Source organism: Sebastes fasciatus, chromosome 10 (genome assembly GCF_043250625.1).
Source record: "Sebastes fasciatus isolate fSebFas1 chromosome 10, fSebFas1.pri, whole genome shotgun sequence".
NCBI lineage: Eukaryota > Metazoa > Chordata > Actinopteri > Perciformes > Sebastidae > Sebastes > Sebastes fasciatus.
Window position 1 is genome coordinate 13746042 of NC_133804.1, and position 15754 is coordinate 13761795.

Below are 15754 nucleotides of genomic sequence, written 5' to 3' on the forward strand. Positions count from 1 at the left end.
GGTCCTTTGCGGAAGAAGGGATTTCAGCCACAGTGACAACACACAGCTAACATCAACATTACCCCACTATAGTCTCCGTGTTTATCTTTATCACGACGCCGTTCAGCCCAGACATGGACGGATCAGTCAGAGCGGCTCCAGACGCCGGACCACCGGCTTATTACAGAGGGTGAGACAACTATAAGATACTTTAAAACAACAGATGGCTAAACTTAGCTTAGCTTAGCTTGTAGCTTAGCCTCTCTCTCTGCGTGGACTCCTGTTCTCACAACAACACGTCTCTCTCTCTCTCTCTCTCTCTCTCTCTCTCTCTCTCTCTGCTGCTTCATGTTGCACATGTGCCAAAGTTTACAGAGGACTTTTATGTGATGTGGCGTCCTGGAACACAACATTAATCACCGCCTGAGGGACATCCCCACATCAGTAGTCTGCATGTCACACTGTAACAGTACTGTCACTGTCTCTGCTGTTGTTATCTCTACTGACTCATGAACTCTTGTATTCCTCTGCAGAAATGAAAGCTCCCTGGTGTCAGCCCTCAAGACACTGCTGTTCTTCACCATCCTGATGGTGACCCTTCCCATCGGACTGTACTTTGCAACAAAGGCCTACCTTTTCGAGGGTGAGGGTTTGCAACACTGCCTCGTTTGTGTGTTTTGCAGAGCAATGTCACTGAGCATGTTTCACTGATTTAGATGAAAGGAGGATGCTGCCACAAACTGCACTTTTCACCTTGTTTCAGGTCTTATCTTTGGGCCAGATAAAAAGCTCAGCCTAGTAGTCCTAACCACAGTCTGGCTGATACAGATATTGATATTGTTGTTGATATTGTTTATTCTTTGTGGTGGAAAGACTATAATGGCATCCCTGTCTGCAAGTTCTCCCAAACACTTCTCTCTCTCCTCATTTCCTGTCATATATCTTTTGTTTACTCTAATTCAGGCATAAAAAATGCCCTAAAATACTAATATCAGACTATAATATAGCCAATTCAATTCAATTCAATTCAATTCAATCTATTTTGATATAGCGTCTCGAGAAGCTTTATATGTAGAGCAGGTCTTAGACCGTACACAATAGTTTAGAGACCCAACAAAATCCACCAAGCGCGCTGTGGCCAGGACAAACTCCCCGTTTAGCGGGAAGAAACCTGGAGCAGAACTGGGCTCTGGGTGGGCGGCCATCTGCCGTCCCCAATAGTAACAGTAAAAGCCCCGACACACCAAGCCGATGGTCGGTCATCTGCCAATTTTCAAGCCGTCGGTGAGCGTCTGTTGCCCTAGTTTTTGCAGTATGTCCCGCACTGTTGGCTCTAGTCTTCTCATGTTGGAGATTTTTTCGGCCGATTCAGCAAGTTGAATCGATGGCGGAGCCTGTCGGTGAGAGAAATCATTCACTCTGATTGGCTGTTCAGCTTGAGCGTATTAATGCACAAGAAGAGAAACAGAAGTGAGGAAAGCAAGAGGGCACACACAGAAGGTTCTGTGTGTACCAAGTCTCTTAATTGTATCACGTTTTCCGCAAGGAAATCATACGAGGACGGAGGAAACAAGGAAATATGTTTTTAGAGACATGAGTCGTCCTTTCCTCTGAAGCGTCACGTGAAGCGACGTCCGTTTCTGATCATAGCTGGATCAGCTGTCAGTCGGCTATAACAGTTGTAGAGACTTTTGATGGAATTTGTGTGTGAACTGTCCTAATAGGCTACTAATAAAGACACAGTTAATCCTGGCAGAGCAGCAGTGTTTCCTCTCTGTAGCCTGTTGCCTGTTTAACATGAATAACAACCTGCAGTCTGTATTTATACTGAGTCCTGCTTAGAGGCTCAGGAACCATTTCTACTGGCACAATAGCTTTATATTATTTATTCATTATTAGCGTCTGTATTTATTGATATTCTGATTGAATATGATTATGGTTTATATTGAACACTGGAAATGATTTATTAGGCTAAATGTGTCAGGGAAAATTGAAATGATGTAACTCATATCAAACCAGATGTTCAGGAATTATCAGCCTCACATGTGACTGAATGGAATTGACGATAAATGATGTAAAAAGTGTGTGTGGCTGACAGACAGACTCTCCTGCTGTCTCTGACTTTAATAGTATCCTTTATAAAAGTTTATGGGGGAAATAACAGATCGTGAAAAGAAAACTCTTTCTAATAAATGAAGAAAGTTGTTTGAAGTTCATCTGTTGTCAGGTCTTGTAAAGCTCTTTCAGTGACGGCCACATTGTGTGAAAGAGAGATACCGCAGGTCCTTCTGCTGCTGGAACACTTTACCATCAGCATGGTCTGTTTGTTGTTCAAACCTACAATTAACTCAGATTTGAACTAGATGGTGAATACGGAAGACAAATAAAATATAACTTTTAATCTTTTATCTGTCTTCAATACGGTATGAGACTCCAGTGATATTGACATGTATCAGATCAGTCGGATCAGCTGCAGCGCCCAGTCAATAACTGATATCCAATAAGGGGACACTGTAACACTTCCGGTTAAAGCAAGGATCAAGGAGTGAGGAAATGACAACTAAGAGACTTGAGATGCACGCTATATCTGCAGTCCTCGGCTTTCTGGTTTTCCTTTTTGAATGATGAATACAGACTACCGCTGCCTGCTGGTAGGGAGAGTTATTTCCATTCACACAGGCGCAGGACGTACGTGGTAGTTGGCCGTTGGCTGTAGTCTTTGCGGTGTGTTTGAATGCAACATTTTGGCCAAGACAGGCGAAGTGAGTTGACACAACAGTCAGCCTTCATCACCGCTAGTTCTTTGATGTTGGTTTGGTGTGTCTGGGCCTTAAGGCCGTAAGAGATAGTTTGCAGTATTCTTCATTTCATTGTTGATGCAAACTGTCTTCAGAACATAGAAAAATCAAGACATTGAGTTACAGGCAGAACTGTATCGTCTGGTGGGTCAAACATTGGCTTTCATTATTAACTTTATTTCAAATGATGACATTGTCATTTTTTAGATGATGTGGACAAAAAGTAATCATATATTGCAATATTGATATATGTAGTGACGGTAACGCACTGTCTGAGGGGCAGGGGGGCGAAAAAAAGAAACCGGGCACCAGCTGCATGCAGTGATGACACCAGCGAGCAGACAGTTTTTTCTAGTATGTAGGGCAGTTTATATGGCACTGCATCGCGTCTTCTCAATTTTAAGGCCAACATAGAGGGCACTTTATCACGTTTTCTCGACTGGAAGGGCACCCTATGGCACTTTATCATGTTGTATCTACCATAAGGGCATTCAAGAGGGCACAGCGCTTTTTTCAAACATGGGGACACCAAGGGGGCAGTTCCCCTCGAGTCCACCAGTGTGTAGCGATACGGTACATTTCAGTGACATTCACTTTAGAAAACTATATAGATAAACTAACCAGATGAGTCATGAGCAGCCCCAGAGGGCACTTCATTGCATTTTCTCCAGATGATGTACACCACTTCTATGTGACATCTGCTGTTGACCTCCCCCTAAAGATCCCCTGCCCCTCCTAAAAAAGACAAAAATGGGTCTATTGTGTGTCTCAAAGGGTTAAAAAAATTTGCACCATCTCAACACAGAATACCCATAAAACAATGCAACTGACACTAATTAAATTAGCTGCAAGTAACACTGTACATAAACAAAACATCACACATATCAAGAGAAGTATGAAGTGAAGTGTTTCACTCCTAGTGCATGCATACATTAATAAAAACAAGATTCTGATTATGGCATTTAAAATAATATACAATTTGTTAGATTAGAATGTGATCTGTGAACTATTTTAGATTTAAACATTTTAATATTATTTGTTGAACTATGAAGCCTTTTATAAAAAAAGAAAAGAAAGTGATCAATCCCTGCCCTGAAGGACACTTTATCATGTTTTCTCCACTGGAAGGGCACCCTATGGCACTTCATCATGTTGTATTTACCATATGGGCATCCAAGAGGGCACTGTTGCAGCATTTTTCTTTTCGAACATGGGAGCACCAAGGGGGGGCAGTTCCTCTCCCCCCCCCCGAGTCAACATTGTGTAGTGATACGGTACATTTTCTTGACATTCAATTGAGAAAGCCACTGATATACAAAAAGCCTGTAAATCTGACAGCGGTCCTTGGTTTATAATATTGCCCACAGACCTAATAAAACCGGTGATATTAAAGATAAGGCAGCACAGCATATAGAAAACTCTCTAATGGTAGACATTTTTTTTTCTCATCTCAAGTAAGATAATCATCAAATGGCCCACTCCTGCGCTCATTTTTCTAATGGGCATTAAAACAAGTTTTAAACTGAAGTCAATGAAAGTTGTAGGCATCCTGATTTTAAGTTTCACATGAAAGATGATGTAGACACATTTGGCACCGCAATGCAGCTGCTTGTCATCACTGTTAACTGTTCTCCACCTCCTTTGTCCCAGGTTCCATGAAGATGTCAAGCTCTGACAGCTACTTCTATGCAGCCATTGTTGCAGTGCTCGCTGTGCATGTAGTTTTGGCTTTGTTTGTTTACGTGGCCTGGAACGAAGGCACGCCTAAAGGGAAGGGCAAAGACGATTAAGGCACGTCCTTATCAGCTCGTAAAAGACCGGAGGAGACGGACAGACATGGGCATGGATCCGCAGCCCCCCCCCCAAACCCCCAACATGGGCTCCAGCACCATCTACCAACCAGACAGTTAGGGGATCTGGTTTGCGCTTAGGCTTTAACACGAGGTTAAAGCATGAATCTACTGTATTACTCCCTGACACAAGGGAGTGGAGGCTGTTGGGTGTGTTTTTTCACCAGCCTCAGCAGGCCCACTTTATGACTTTTTGTTCTCGGAAAATGTGATTTTTGTTGACAGAGGATGGCCCCTTATTTTAAAGAGGCTTTGTTATAAGCTGCCATTTGGCTACGTGCTATAAGATCCTTCACAGTTAAGATTTTGTCGTGTAGGAAAACATCTTTTGGATGATGCGTTCATCCACACGCACACACTTATACACACACACACACCTACTCACAAACTGTACGGGCTTGCAATGTGTATGCATAAAGGATTTGACTCCAAAATGCTCTACATCCATTCTGTGAGTATTTGTGCTGCTGAATTGATCATTCTGTCTAATTTCAGTTATTATCCGCCCACATTTAAAGATGACCCTTAACTTCGATACAAACCCATAATGTGCTTAACTTTCATGCCGTATTTTGGAGCAAAACTTTTCATGACGTCTTGTCTTTAAAATAATCAGACTTGTCTATTCGTCCTTGTGTCTTTCGCTCTGTTTTAAAGTGTGTGTCTGTAATGTAGCTCAGTGGTATTTTGGAACTTTGAATTAGAAAAATTATTGCAAGATCAATTTGTATTTAAAGGAATGATTTGTATTGAAGATGTCTGGTGATTTGAGGATGTTGTCGGTGTGATGCAGATGAGAATGTTGACTTGCTCAAATAAATTTGAAAAAATTAACTTTTCAGTTGTTTCACATGTTTTCAAAGCCGTTGTGCGATTTTTGTTGATTCACTAAAACACTATGTAGATTTAGATTTTTTGGACATGTCAAATTTGTTATTGATAATCCCAATAATGAAAGCAAACTACATACAACTTTTTTTTGAAGGTTAGTGATGTCGTCGGACACTATCTATATAAAGTTAGCTAATATAACGTCACAATATTCATAGTGAGATCATGTTGGAATATCTGTGTCACGTTGTAAAGATCTTCAAGTTAGCTAGCCATAGAAGATGGTATTGTTGAATTAGAGAGAACTGGAGTTTCTTGTGAATTAGGAGGCCAGTCAGAGGCTGAATGGCCGCACGACATGGTTTCTGCCTCCGTTAGCCAGTTTACAGCTAACTTATGCTAACAATTTGGCTGTTTGGGCCGAATAAACAAACGACCCAGCGGTCACCGAACGATGCAAGGCAAAAATGAAAGATTATTGTGGGAGATACATGGTGTTTTATATTGCTTTTCTTATACTTTCTCTATTGTTATTGAGAAAATCAACGCCACCTGTGGATGAGCACTAAGCGGAAGCAACAAGCATATAGGCTTATATAGATGCTGCATTAGCTGCTTTATCCCATTGCTGCGATATGTCAACGTCGCTGCCATATTGGAGCTGGCAGGACTGGCCTGTAAAGAAATACAAGTGAACAGGGAGCTGCCATTTTTCTGGATAAAAAGCAATATGACGTCTACATTTCTCAACAGATTTCAATGAGCCGTTTTTATTTTCTAGGAGTAGAAAAAAAAGAATCTCGGTAGTTAGGTTATAATGGCTGCTAGACGCTCAAAAGAGGAGTGTAATATCAACGTAAGGTTTAATGTCACATGAACTGATTGATGAAGTGAAATGGCCTTCACAAGGAAAATAGAGGACCACTTCTCAGACAGCGACCCTCGTCAAGCTTGGCAGGGAATAAAGAACATCACTATATTCAAGGGCAGCAACACCACGACTGATGATGCGGACACCTTGCTGGCAGAGGAGCTAAACAGCTTCTTTGCTCACTTTGAGGTAAACTGGCCAACCACAGTCACACTACTACACTCACCACACTCACCCAACCTCCAGCAACCACACACTCACACTGCGAGAAAACACCAGGTGAGATGTGTACTCGGGTCGGTGAACCCGAGGAAAGCTGCCGGTCCGGATGGGGTGCCTGGGAAAAGCATGTGCCTACCAGCTCTCAGGGGTCTTTACCAAGATCTTCAATCTTTCCCTAAGCCAAGTCACCATCTCACCCTGCATCCCATACTATACTATGACTTTTCTTTCATGAAATTTTTCGACCTACTTTACTATGACTTTTTTTTCATGAAATTTTTCGACATACTATACTATGACTTTTTTCATATAATTTAATAATTCTTAAAAAAGTCATAGTATAGTATGTCAAAAAAAAGTCATAGTATAGTATTTTGAAAAAAAAGTCAGTGTAGTACGTGGAAAAACGTCAGAATAGTATGTCGTGAAAAAGTCCTAGTACAGTATGTCAAAAAAAGACATGCTATATTATGATTTTCTTTCGACATACTATATTATGACATTTTTGGAGTTTTTTCTACATACTATACTATCACTTTTTTGGACATATACTATGAAATTTGGTTAACTTTTTTCGACATACTATACTATGACTGTTTAAAAACTTTTTCAACATACTACACTGTGACTTTTTTACGACCTTTTTCGAATCTCAACTATGACTTTTTCTACATACTACACAATTACTTTTTTATGACTTCTTTCGACATCTTATCTTATGACTATATAATTAATATACTATAAAATTACTTTATTTACTTTTTCGGACATACTATTCTATGACTTTTTATGACTTTTTCAGATTTTTTTTTACATACTATACTAGGATTTTTGTATTACTTTTTCCGACATACTATATTATGACTTTTTTAGACAAACTATGCTATGACTTTTACAACTTTTTTTGACAAATTATACTATGACTTATGGCATACTATACGTGACATTTTTATAACTCTTTTCTGGCATACTATACTATGATATGTTTTATGACATTTTCATGCCATCTTTATGGCTATGACTTTTTCATGACCTTTTTTAAAAGGGAATACTATACTATGATATGTTTATGGCATTTTTATGCCATACTATGCTATGACGTTTTATGACAATATATCATGACATTTTTATGACATCTTTATGGCTATGACTTTTTCATGACCTTTTTTAAAAGGGAATACTATACTATGATATGTTTATGGCATTTTTATGGCATACTATATTATGACATTTTTGGAGAAGACGCTGTGATGGAATCTATGATGAATATTTTTTTATGTGGTCTGTGCACGAGATAAACAAGCTCTGTCACACAAGAGGCCTTCCCTTAACATATGTTGTGTAAACCACACCAATCCAAAATGTGACCACGTAGATGCATGTGTGTGTGTGTGTGTGTGTGTACTTTATTTATTTAGACTTTAAGCATAAGACATAAGCTTTATGTTTATGCTAAGTCAAAATAGGAGATTCCATTGAAAACAAACAAAAAGTATTCTGAGGTAAGTATGCAGTCTTTGTGTAGTTCTCTTTTAGTCTCTTCTTTTCGTTTTTTTGTTTATCCCAGAAGCCAATTCCACTGCCACAGCAGCAACACGCCTGACATGCAATAAACAAATGCTACAGTAAAAATTCTTAAAATTGATTACCTAATTCATCCTCTTTCAAAGCAGGATTCACATAAAGTCATTTTATTGTTCACTTCTTAAATTGATTACCCTGATTTATTCCCAAGCCTGATAGAGGGTATATGGAATATCAATCAAGTTTCCATGACATCACAGGCTTTCTCTCAAGGTTGCTGAGACAAAAGTTCATGAGCTACCTTATTGACTTCTGCAGAGCTTTTCAGCTGTCACATGGTGGCAGCAAACAGTCAGCCTGTCCCGCAGACAACACAATATGGAGGCCAAGACAAGAAATGACAGACGCAGCTGAGCCATAATGACAGCAGCTGATTTCTGTTCTTGTCCCTCTTTGTAGTGTGAGTCTCTTTTCAACAGCACTCTAGCGTAGCTCACACACACACTGTATTCTGCAGAGTTTGGTGTTTGAGCTATGCAGTCTGCATTAAGTTTAACAAGGCTGGTGTTGGTGATGAGGTGACAGGCCTGCAAGCAATCAGACTCATTCAGTCAGCAAACATCAGAAGCCTCGTTTTCCTTTTGGCTGATATTTCTGAAGCTTGCAGCAACACAAAGTTGCTGCAAGGACAGGCTTTGCTCCTGGCTCTTTGTCATTTATAACACATTAGCAGGTTGGGTGTATAGTGTGAGTGTGATGAAAAACAGGCCAGAGAGCGCTGAACACTTATTTGAGTCAGGGATTAAATAAACACTACAACTTTTTGATGATTTTATTCTGTGTGTGCCAGAATGCATTCCACATTCAATACAGAAGCTTTGTATAAATATGTCCTAATTAGATTAGAACAGACTAAACAGATATATATATATAGGAGGAATACATCATTATAAATGTTCACTATCACAGTTATTTATCCGCATTACAGAAAAACTAAGGTGACTGCTGTGCCCAGCAGATGGCGTGCCCAGCAGACACATCCCTCAGATGAGCAGCATGTCAGTGTTTAAGTAAAAGTAAAGAGAGAGGGCAGTAGAGCACTGTGCTACAGCTGGTGGAAGATAATATGAATCATAGCACAACAGGGAACAAAAGAGAATAAAGTGATAGAATAACTCATCCGGACACATAAAATGATATCCACCATTACACATAACTAAGGTGGCGCTTTATTCTGATAGTCTGTGCTGTTATTTCCCATGGAACTCTGCTTAGGTGCTTTTATGAAGATAATTACTGGCTTCAGCACTGAAGAAACAACTCTATTACTTATTTATCCTGAATGTTAAATCTTTTATACAGTATATAAAGGTATAAACATACCGAATATATTATTGTGCAGCTATTTATGAAGATGTGCAGAGTTTGAAAGTGTCCTCAGTATAGATCCTCTTGATTAGGCTATAGGCCTACTATAAAAGCGTTGCTGACAGTTTTAATTGTGCTTTGTGTAGGTGTTTTGCTATATTCAACTTTGTACTGTATATTGTACTTTTGTTTATATAAGATTATGCCACAATCTATTTTGTGCGTTAATTTAACTGAAAGGTAATTGGAGGTCTATCTAAACAGCCCCTCACCTCTAATGAGTATGGTAAGCTAAATAAGTTTCCCCTACACAATGAGTGAGTGACGTTAAGACCCTTGAAGCAATTTTACCTTCCCTAGGTTTTAGGGACTGTACACAAATTATTAGGGGGGGAGGGTTGTATGTTTGTTGTTTTTGTTGTTGCTTTTCTTTCCTGAAGTGAGTGAGTAGTCCACATGTCCTATAGCAGCTCCAACCTTTACTTTATTCTGCATCTTGACAAAAAGCCGAACTTCTTCGAAATAAAATCAGTCCAAAAATGTAAATGTGCCATATAAAGTGACAGTGACAGCTGTTCATTCAATATACAGTATATTCAGTAAATAATGGCTGGAATAGTCCGTAAAAAGGATGCATCATTTTGTTATTTTTCCCATAATTTTGTGAATTACTAATTCCACTTCTATTGTGTGATTTGGTGGCTATGTGAAACTTATTTCAGATATTAAGTTTTAAATTAGGTATCTTAAAGGAGCAGTGTGTAGGATTTGGTGACATCAAGTGGTGAGGTTGCAGATTGCAACCAACTGAATACCCCTCCGCTCACCCCTCCCTACCCAAGCGTGTCAAAGAACTACGGCGGCCTTCAGGTAACTTAAAAACATGAAAGGCTCTCTCTTGAGCCAGTGTTTGGTTTGTGCGTTCTGGGCTACTGTAGAAACATGGCAGAGAAACACGGCGGACTCCGTAAAGAGGACCCGCTCCCTATGTAGATATGAAGGGCTCATTCTAAGCTAACAAAAACACGACAATACGGCAATAGTTTCAGGCGATTATACACTAATGAAAACATAGTTATGAATATTATATTCCATTTTCTGCAAATAGACCTTTTTTGTGTCGACATCATGATTAGGCCTACATCACAGCGTTAGCGGGAGGCAAAACAAAAAAAAGACTGGAGGCAAACACGAGCAGTGGGTTAAAGTTACACATCAAAAATGTCATCTTGCTGAGTTGTTGGGTGGCAGAATCGAGCTAACACATACATTTGAGATAACAAACTGTGAACTACATCGGAAAAACGTTTCAGAGATGGAGAGTAAATTATGCTAATATTTAGCTTTCTGCTAACCACAGTCGTGAGCCAATGGCTGCAGTTAGCAGAGGGCTAAACTATTAGCCACCAGACCATTAACTTGTTAAATTTTACTCATTTAGAGACTGGCTAGTTAGCTAACTACCTTGCTAAGTCCACCATGATACAGAAAACCATGATCCCCTTAAATCCTATACACTGGCCCTTTAAGTTGTTATATTAATGTAACTAATTTTACCTGTTCAATAGTGTTATATTACCTTATTGTACAATGTGGAGAGAGTGTTGCAATCTTTCTCTAAGTCAAGGGTTAAGATACAAAGAAAATGTTGATACCACTGACGAGAGCCTTGCTTTTTTTAAAACGTAATGTTCAGCCCTTCTTCCCACACAAGTAATTTTTGTACAGTCCCTCAGATAAACTGCACTGAGATCACCATTCTTGTAAAGTCAAGAGTGTCAGAGGTGATCATGCTGCGATTAATTTCACTTGCAGAGCTACAAAATACAAACGCCACCATTGATCAGAGTCATGGCAGTTTTATACAAAAAAACTACTACATGTCATCTAATGTTAACAAATCACAGACTTTTATTACGTCATTCAGCCAAACTAGAAACCTTTAGATTACAATGCTCTGATGCAACTACAATTTGAAATGCTGGCCTTAACACTAAAAGGATTTCATTTCAAAGTGCTGGCTATCCATCTACACTCATAACTCATATCTATTCATCTGTCAACATTTCATAAACACATATATGTACCCTTTTCTCAAAGATGATCACTTTATTACATGTTAAGATGATGAACGTTTGAAAATATCTTTGGGTAACCCTCGTGTTTTATTCTCATTTGTAAAAGTAGATTTTTAGAATCTGAGACTATTCTGGTATACTTTCTGATTTATGGAGCCATACATTACAAATAACACTCCTGGCTGTTTTGTCTGGGAGATCTGAAACACATTTTTTCTGGCACCACAACACACTAAAGTGAATAGTATGCCCAGACGACACTCAATCATATCTCAACACATCATTAAACTACAGCTGAAAGAGTCATTTTTTTTTTTTTTTCAGAAACTGTATTCTTTAGTTTTTAATACAAGTTTAGTAAAAATTCTATTTGTTCTTCCCTTGACACATTAAGCATTGGTAGAAAATGATGAATGTACTAGTCAGAAGGCGTGAGACAGCTTCCTCGTCATGAAAATGCTATGTCATTAATTTCAAGGTTTCCATACCAGGGGTGCCTGCATGCCGTGCTTTCCCGTAAGATGAGCAAGATGTGCATATGTGGGATATGCAGACAGCACAGACTGGACATGTTTATTCCCGCTCAAGCACGTCAGTTTTGAACAGGTTGAAATGTTTGTGGGTGGATATTGATGACTCAAAGTACACCTGGTATAGTTTCTAATTTCAGAGATTTCAAAAAGATTCAGCTGCAGAGCTACTGTGTATAGAATATTACTAATATTATCGTTTCTACTCCTGAGCTGATCTTGATTTATTTGTTTCAGAAATACAAAGTAACAGTTGCAACATGTGTTCCAGGGAAATGATCCCATTTTTCCTGATAAAGACATACAAATTATAAACAAACTGCTAACTTTGCAAATTTAAGACAGATTTATTACAAGCAGTTTTACAAATATGGTTGTCACCAAGTGCTTTACAGAACACAAACGGCACAAACACAGATAAACAAAACAATGTGCTTATAATTATGTACTTGCTGGCTGTCATAATAAAAAGAGGCAGTACAAATTAGGGAACTCCTGAGACCAGTGCAATTTCTTTTGAGGCACGTCCTGGAATTAGGTACAGCGTTTCCAGGGTCCAATGTGTTGTCAGGTATTGCACAACTCTTCACTTCAAGTCTAAGCAAGTGAACTATGCTAAATGGTGACCTCAAAACAGTTAAAGGAAGTTAAATTTAACTATTCGCCCTATCTGATTTCCTCAAATGAGGTCAGGCCAGCGCTGAACAAGTTTCTGCCCTGGATTCTGTTCCCAAAGTTTGAGCAACTTTATATACAGAGGTGCAGGTTCATTCACATTCATGTAAAACCTGAGCAGATGTTGATTTTAGTTTGATTCTCAGTGACAATAGTGAATAGTGGAGACGAAAAATATGGCGTTGTCACAAATGGTGTATTGTATACCATTAATGCTACAGTCTAATGTGAAATCCAATTGAGTTTTTCAAAAGAAAAGCCAGCTATGGGACATTTCTCAGTGGAGCAGAGCTTCCTTGGAGAAGTCTAAACTCATTAGAAATGTAATAATTGACCCACATCCGTCTTTACACATTACTGTGCAACTGCAGCTTCTCCGTGTGCCCTACAGTATGAATGCCACTCCCTTCCGAGTTGGAATGAGTCAAACCTGCGCCATCTTAAAGAGGGGAGTCAGTTCAGCGTGTATGAATGCTTCCAAACAACATTCAATCCCCTTGCAGCAATTTAAGACGCCCTCAGAGAAACATAAACCTCCTCATATCTGCAGATCGTCTATTCTAGTCTTGTTGTTGCTGTGTTTGGCGCTGCGACCGGGCCTGGACTGCGTAGGTGACCCAGGGGCTGATCCTGCTCCCTTCTTTCCTTTCAGGTCACATTCCTCTGGCATGCTGCTGCTCCTTTCCACTTCTAAGTTGTCCTTATTCTGTTTGTAAGCCGCCTTGCTGTGGTAGGGGTGAAAGGACGAGTCCGTGCCCTCCGACAGAGGGGAGAGGTCGTAGCTGGGCACGGGCGGGTAGGCCGGCTGGACTTGGTGGAAATAGTCGCCATAACTCGGCGCGTACGGCACCGTGGCCTCGTTGGGCTCCTTGGGGAGATTCACAGGGGCCTGAACACCTCTCCTGAAGGTGATGCCCTGGCGACACTTGGTGAAGCCCAGGTGGTAGATCTCTATGAGGTTGAGGAGCAGAGACACGCTGGCAACTCCCAGCATGAAGATGATGAAGATAGTTTTCTCTGTGGGACGGGATATGTAGCAGTTTACCACATTGGGACATGGCGGTCTGTCACATTTGTACATGGGCTTCAGCTCAAAGCCGTACAAGAGGTATTGAGCCACGATGAAGCCCACCTCGAACAGGGTTTTAAAGACAACATTAAAGACGTATGTTCGCAAGAGCTCCCCGTGTAGATGCACTCGTCCCCTTTCGTCCCTCTCTAGAGCCTTCCTTTTACTATTCACAATAAGGACCTCCTTTTCCGGAAGGTTTGCAAGTTCCCTCTGCTTCGCCTTCTCTTTATGCTTGTCCTCCATCCGCACCAGGTGGAGGATGTGTCCCAGGTAGATCAACGTAGGCGTGGACACAAAGATGATCTGAAGCACCCAAAAGCGGACGTGGGAGATGGGGAAAGTGATGTCGTAGCACACGTTCTCACAACCGGGCTGCTTGGTGTCGCAGGTGAAGCCCGACAGCTCGTCGCTCCATACCTTCTCTGTCGCGGCGCTCAGGATCAGGATGCGGAAAATGAACAGGACGGTGAGCCACACCTTCCCCACTACAGTGGAGTGCTCCTGGGCTTTTTCTAGGAGCTTTCCCAGCAGGTTCCAGTCCCCCATGGCTGCGTGAGCTCAGATCTGGGACTGGAGGTTACAAAAACAGTCAAAAATAGATTATCAATTTGATTTGTAACTCCTGTAATAATATTAATCCAGTGGTTAGAGTAAGCTTCAGTGTTCCTGATGAGTACAAGTCCTCTAAAACGTCTTACCCAGTTTCAGCAGACCAAATGAGTCTCTAGGGAGCCAAGCTGTTAACTGACTGTACAACCGGGGGGGCTCTGCTGCTGAGCAGGTAGTGGCCTTTTCCACGTGGACGCAGACAGGATTATATTTACTTTAGGAGGGTATATATTTGGCAAGTGTGGACAGGGGGGAAGGCACCTTCCAGTCATGATTCTGCAGCTCCCGGCCAGCAACACGATCCACGCACGAGGTGAAATCAAACACCGGACAGATGTGGTGGAAGTGCGAATTAGAAATAGTTGAGTAGTGTCGGTACTGTCAGCTCCCGTAACACATTATGTTATAAATACATTCTACTTCTGATGGATGATACTGTACAGAAGCAGTACAGCACAGTCAGGGTATGCTGCTGTGAGGGAGAATGAATTCTGATAACTGGTGAAATGTGGCAGGTGAAGTGATGTTTAGGGAGCCACCACGAATAAATCTAGCCAACGGTAGACTGGGTTGCAATTTTAAACAAAACAATGCTTTCAATATTGAACCCCTCGGACTATTTAATCCCCCATCACAAAAGATATGATGCGCCCACACAAGACAGTCAACAGCCCTTGGCTCCAACATGTAGTACCTTAAGTAAGCTGTCTAAACGTTAAACTCCTAAAAGTACTTCAATCCACTAAGGTTCAAGTTAACAAATAATCAGAGAGAAGTTTACTGGATAAACCCACCTTGTCAGCTTATGCATCCCCTGCGGTGAAGCCCTACACGTCTTCGAGGGTCCATGATGCCGCCTGCTTCGCTGACAGGCCTCAGTGAAAAAGCTGATCTTCGGGCCCCCAGCAATGCCCTTGAATGGACAGGAAAAGTGAACTTCTGCTGGCCACAACCTCTGTTCCACACCGACAAACACACCGACTCGGTCTCCTGTCTTCAAATACAGCTAAGGCAGGAATCAGGATCCAGGCCTCGGGGTCTTCCACTGACCACAACACAGACGTAACCTGCTGGACACACTCTGTCCGGCCTCAGACCCCCACCACCACCCCTCCCCTCTGTGGTTAAATTTGGCACAGGGTACACACTCTAATGTAAACTATTAAAGCCCCTCTACTCGCTTGTTACAGTGAGTGACAGGGCAGCTGGCCAATGATGGTGTCCGCTAAGTCCGTCTGGCCACAAGTGGTCTAAATATAGCACGAGAGTCTCTCCTATCATGGGGGGCATGATTTGGAGATGAGTAGCCATTTGCATCCTCAAGTTACAAATCACAGTGACGGGAAG

The 15754-nt window shown here is 41.0% G+C and overlaps 2 protein-coding genes across 3 annotated transcripts; one reads left to right on the plus strand and one right to left on the minus strand.

Moving 5' to 3' along the window:
• Nucleotides 1–5461, plus strand: vma21 (vacuolar ATPase assembly factor VMA21). The gene is made up of 3 exons (XM_074648309.1): nt 1–169; nt 513–622; nt 4428–5461. The coding sequence occupies exons 1-3, from the start codon at nt 114–116 to the stop codon at nt 4565–4567; spliced, it is 306 nt and encodes a 101-aa protein (XP_074504410.1). The 5' UTR covers nt 1–113; the 3' UTR covers nt 4568–5461.
• A 5912-nt stretch (nt 5462–11373) lies between these two features.
• On the minus strand, nt 11374–15550 carry LOC141775191 (gap junction alpha-3 protein-like). 2 transcript variants are annotated; one of them, XM_074648311.1, is made up of 2 exons: nt 15202–15550; nt 11374–14368 (listed from the first exon to the last, which is right to left on the minus strand). In XM_074648311.1, exon 2 carries the CDS (start codon nt 14342–14344, stop codon nt 13265–13267), a length of 1080 nt encoding a protein of 359 aa, XP_074504412.1. In that variant the 5' UTR covers nt 14345–14368; nt 15202–15550; the 3' UTR covers nt 11374–13264. The 2 variants fall into 2 exon arrangements, with proteins under 2 accessions (XP_074504412.1, XP_074504411.1); XM_074648310.1 differs by lacking the exon at nt 15202–15550 and adding an exon at nt 14497–15154.
• Between the last annotated feature and the right edge of the window lie 204 nt (nt 15551–15754).

Coding starts and splice junctions, on each gene's coding strand:
- vma21 (XM_074648309.1), top strand. CDS start 114: ATGGACGGATCAGTCAGAGCGGCTCCAGACGCCGGACCACCGGCTTAT. Junction 170..512: donor CCACCGGCTTATTACAGAGG/GTGAGACAACTA, acceptor ATTCCTCTGCAG/AAATGAAAGCTCCCTGGTGT. Junction 623..4,427: donor AAAGGCCTACCTTTTCGAGG/GTGAGGGTTTGC, acceptor CCTTTGTCCCAG/GTTCCATGAAGATGTCAAGC.
- LOC141775191 (XM_074648311.1), bottom strand. CDS start 14,344: ATGGGGGACTGGAACCTGCTGGGAAAGCTCCTAGAAAAAGCCCAGGAG.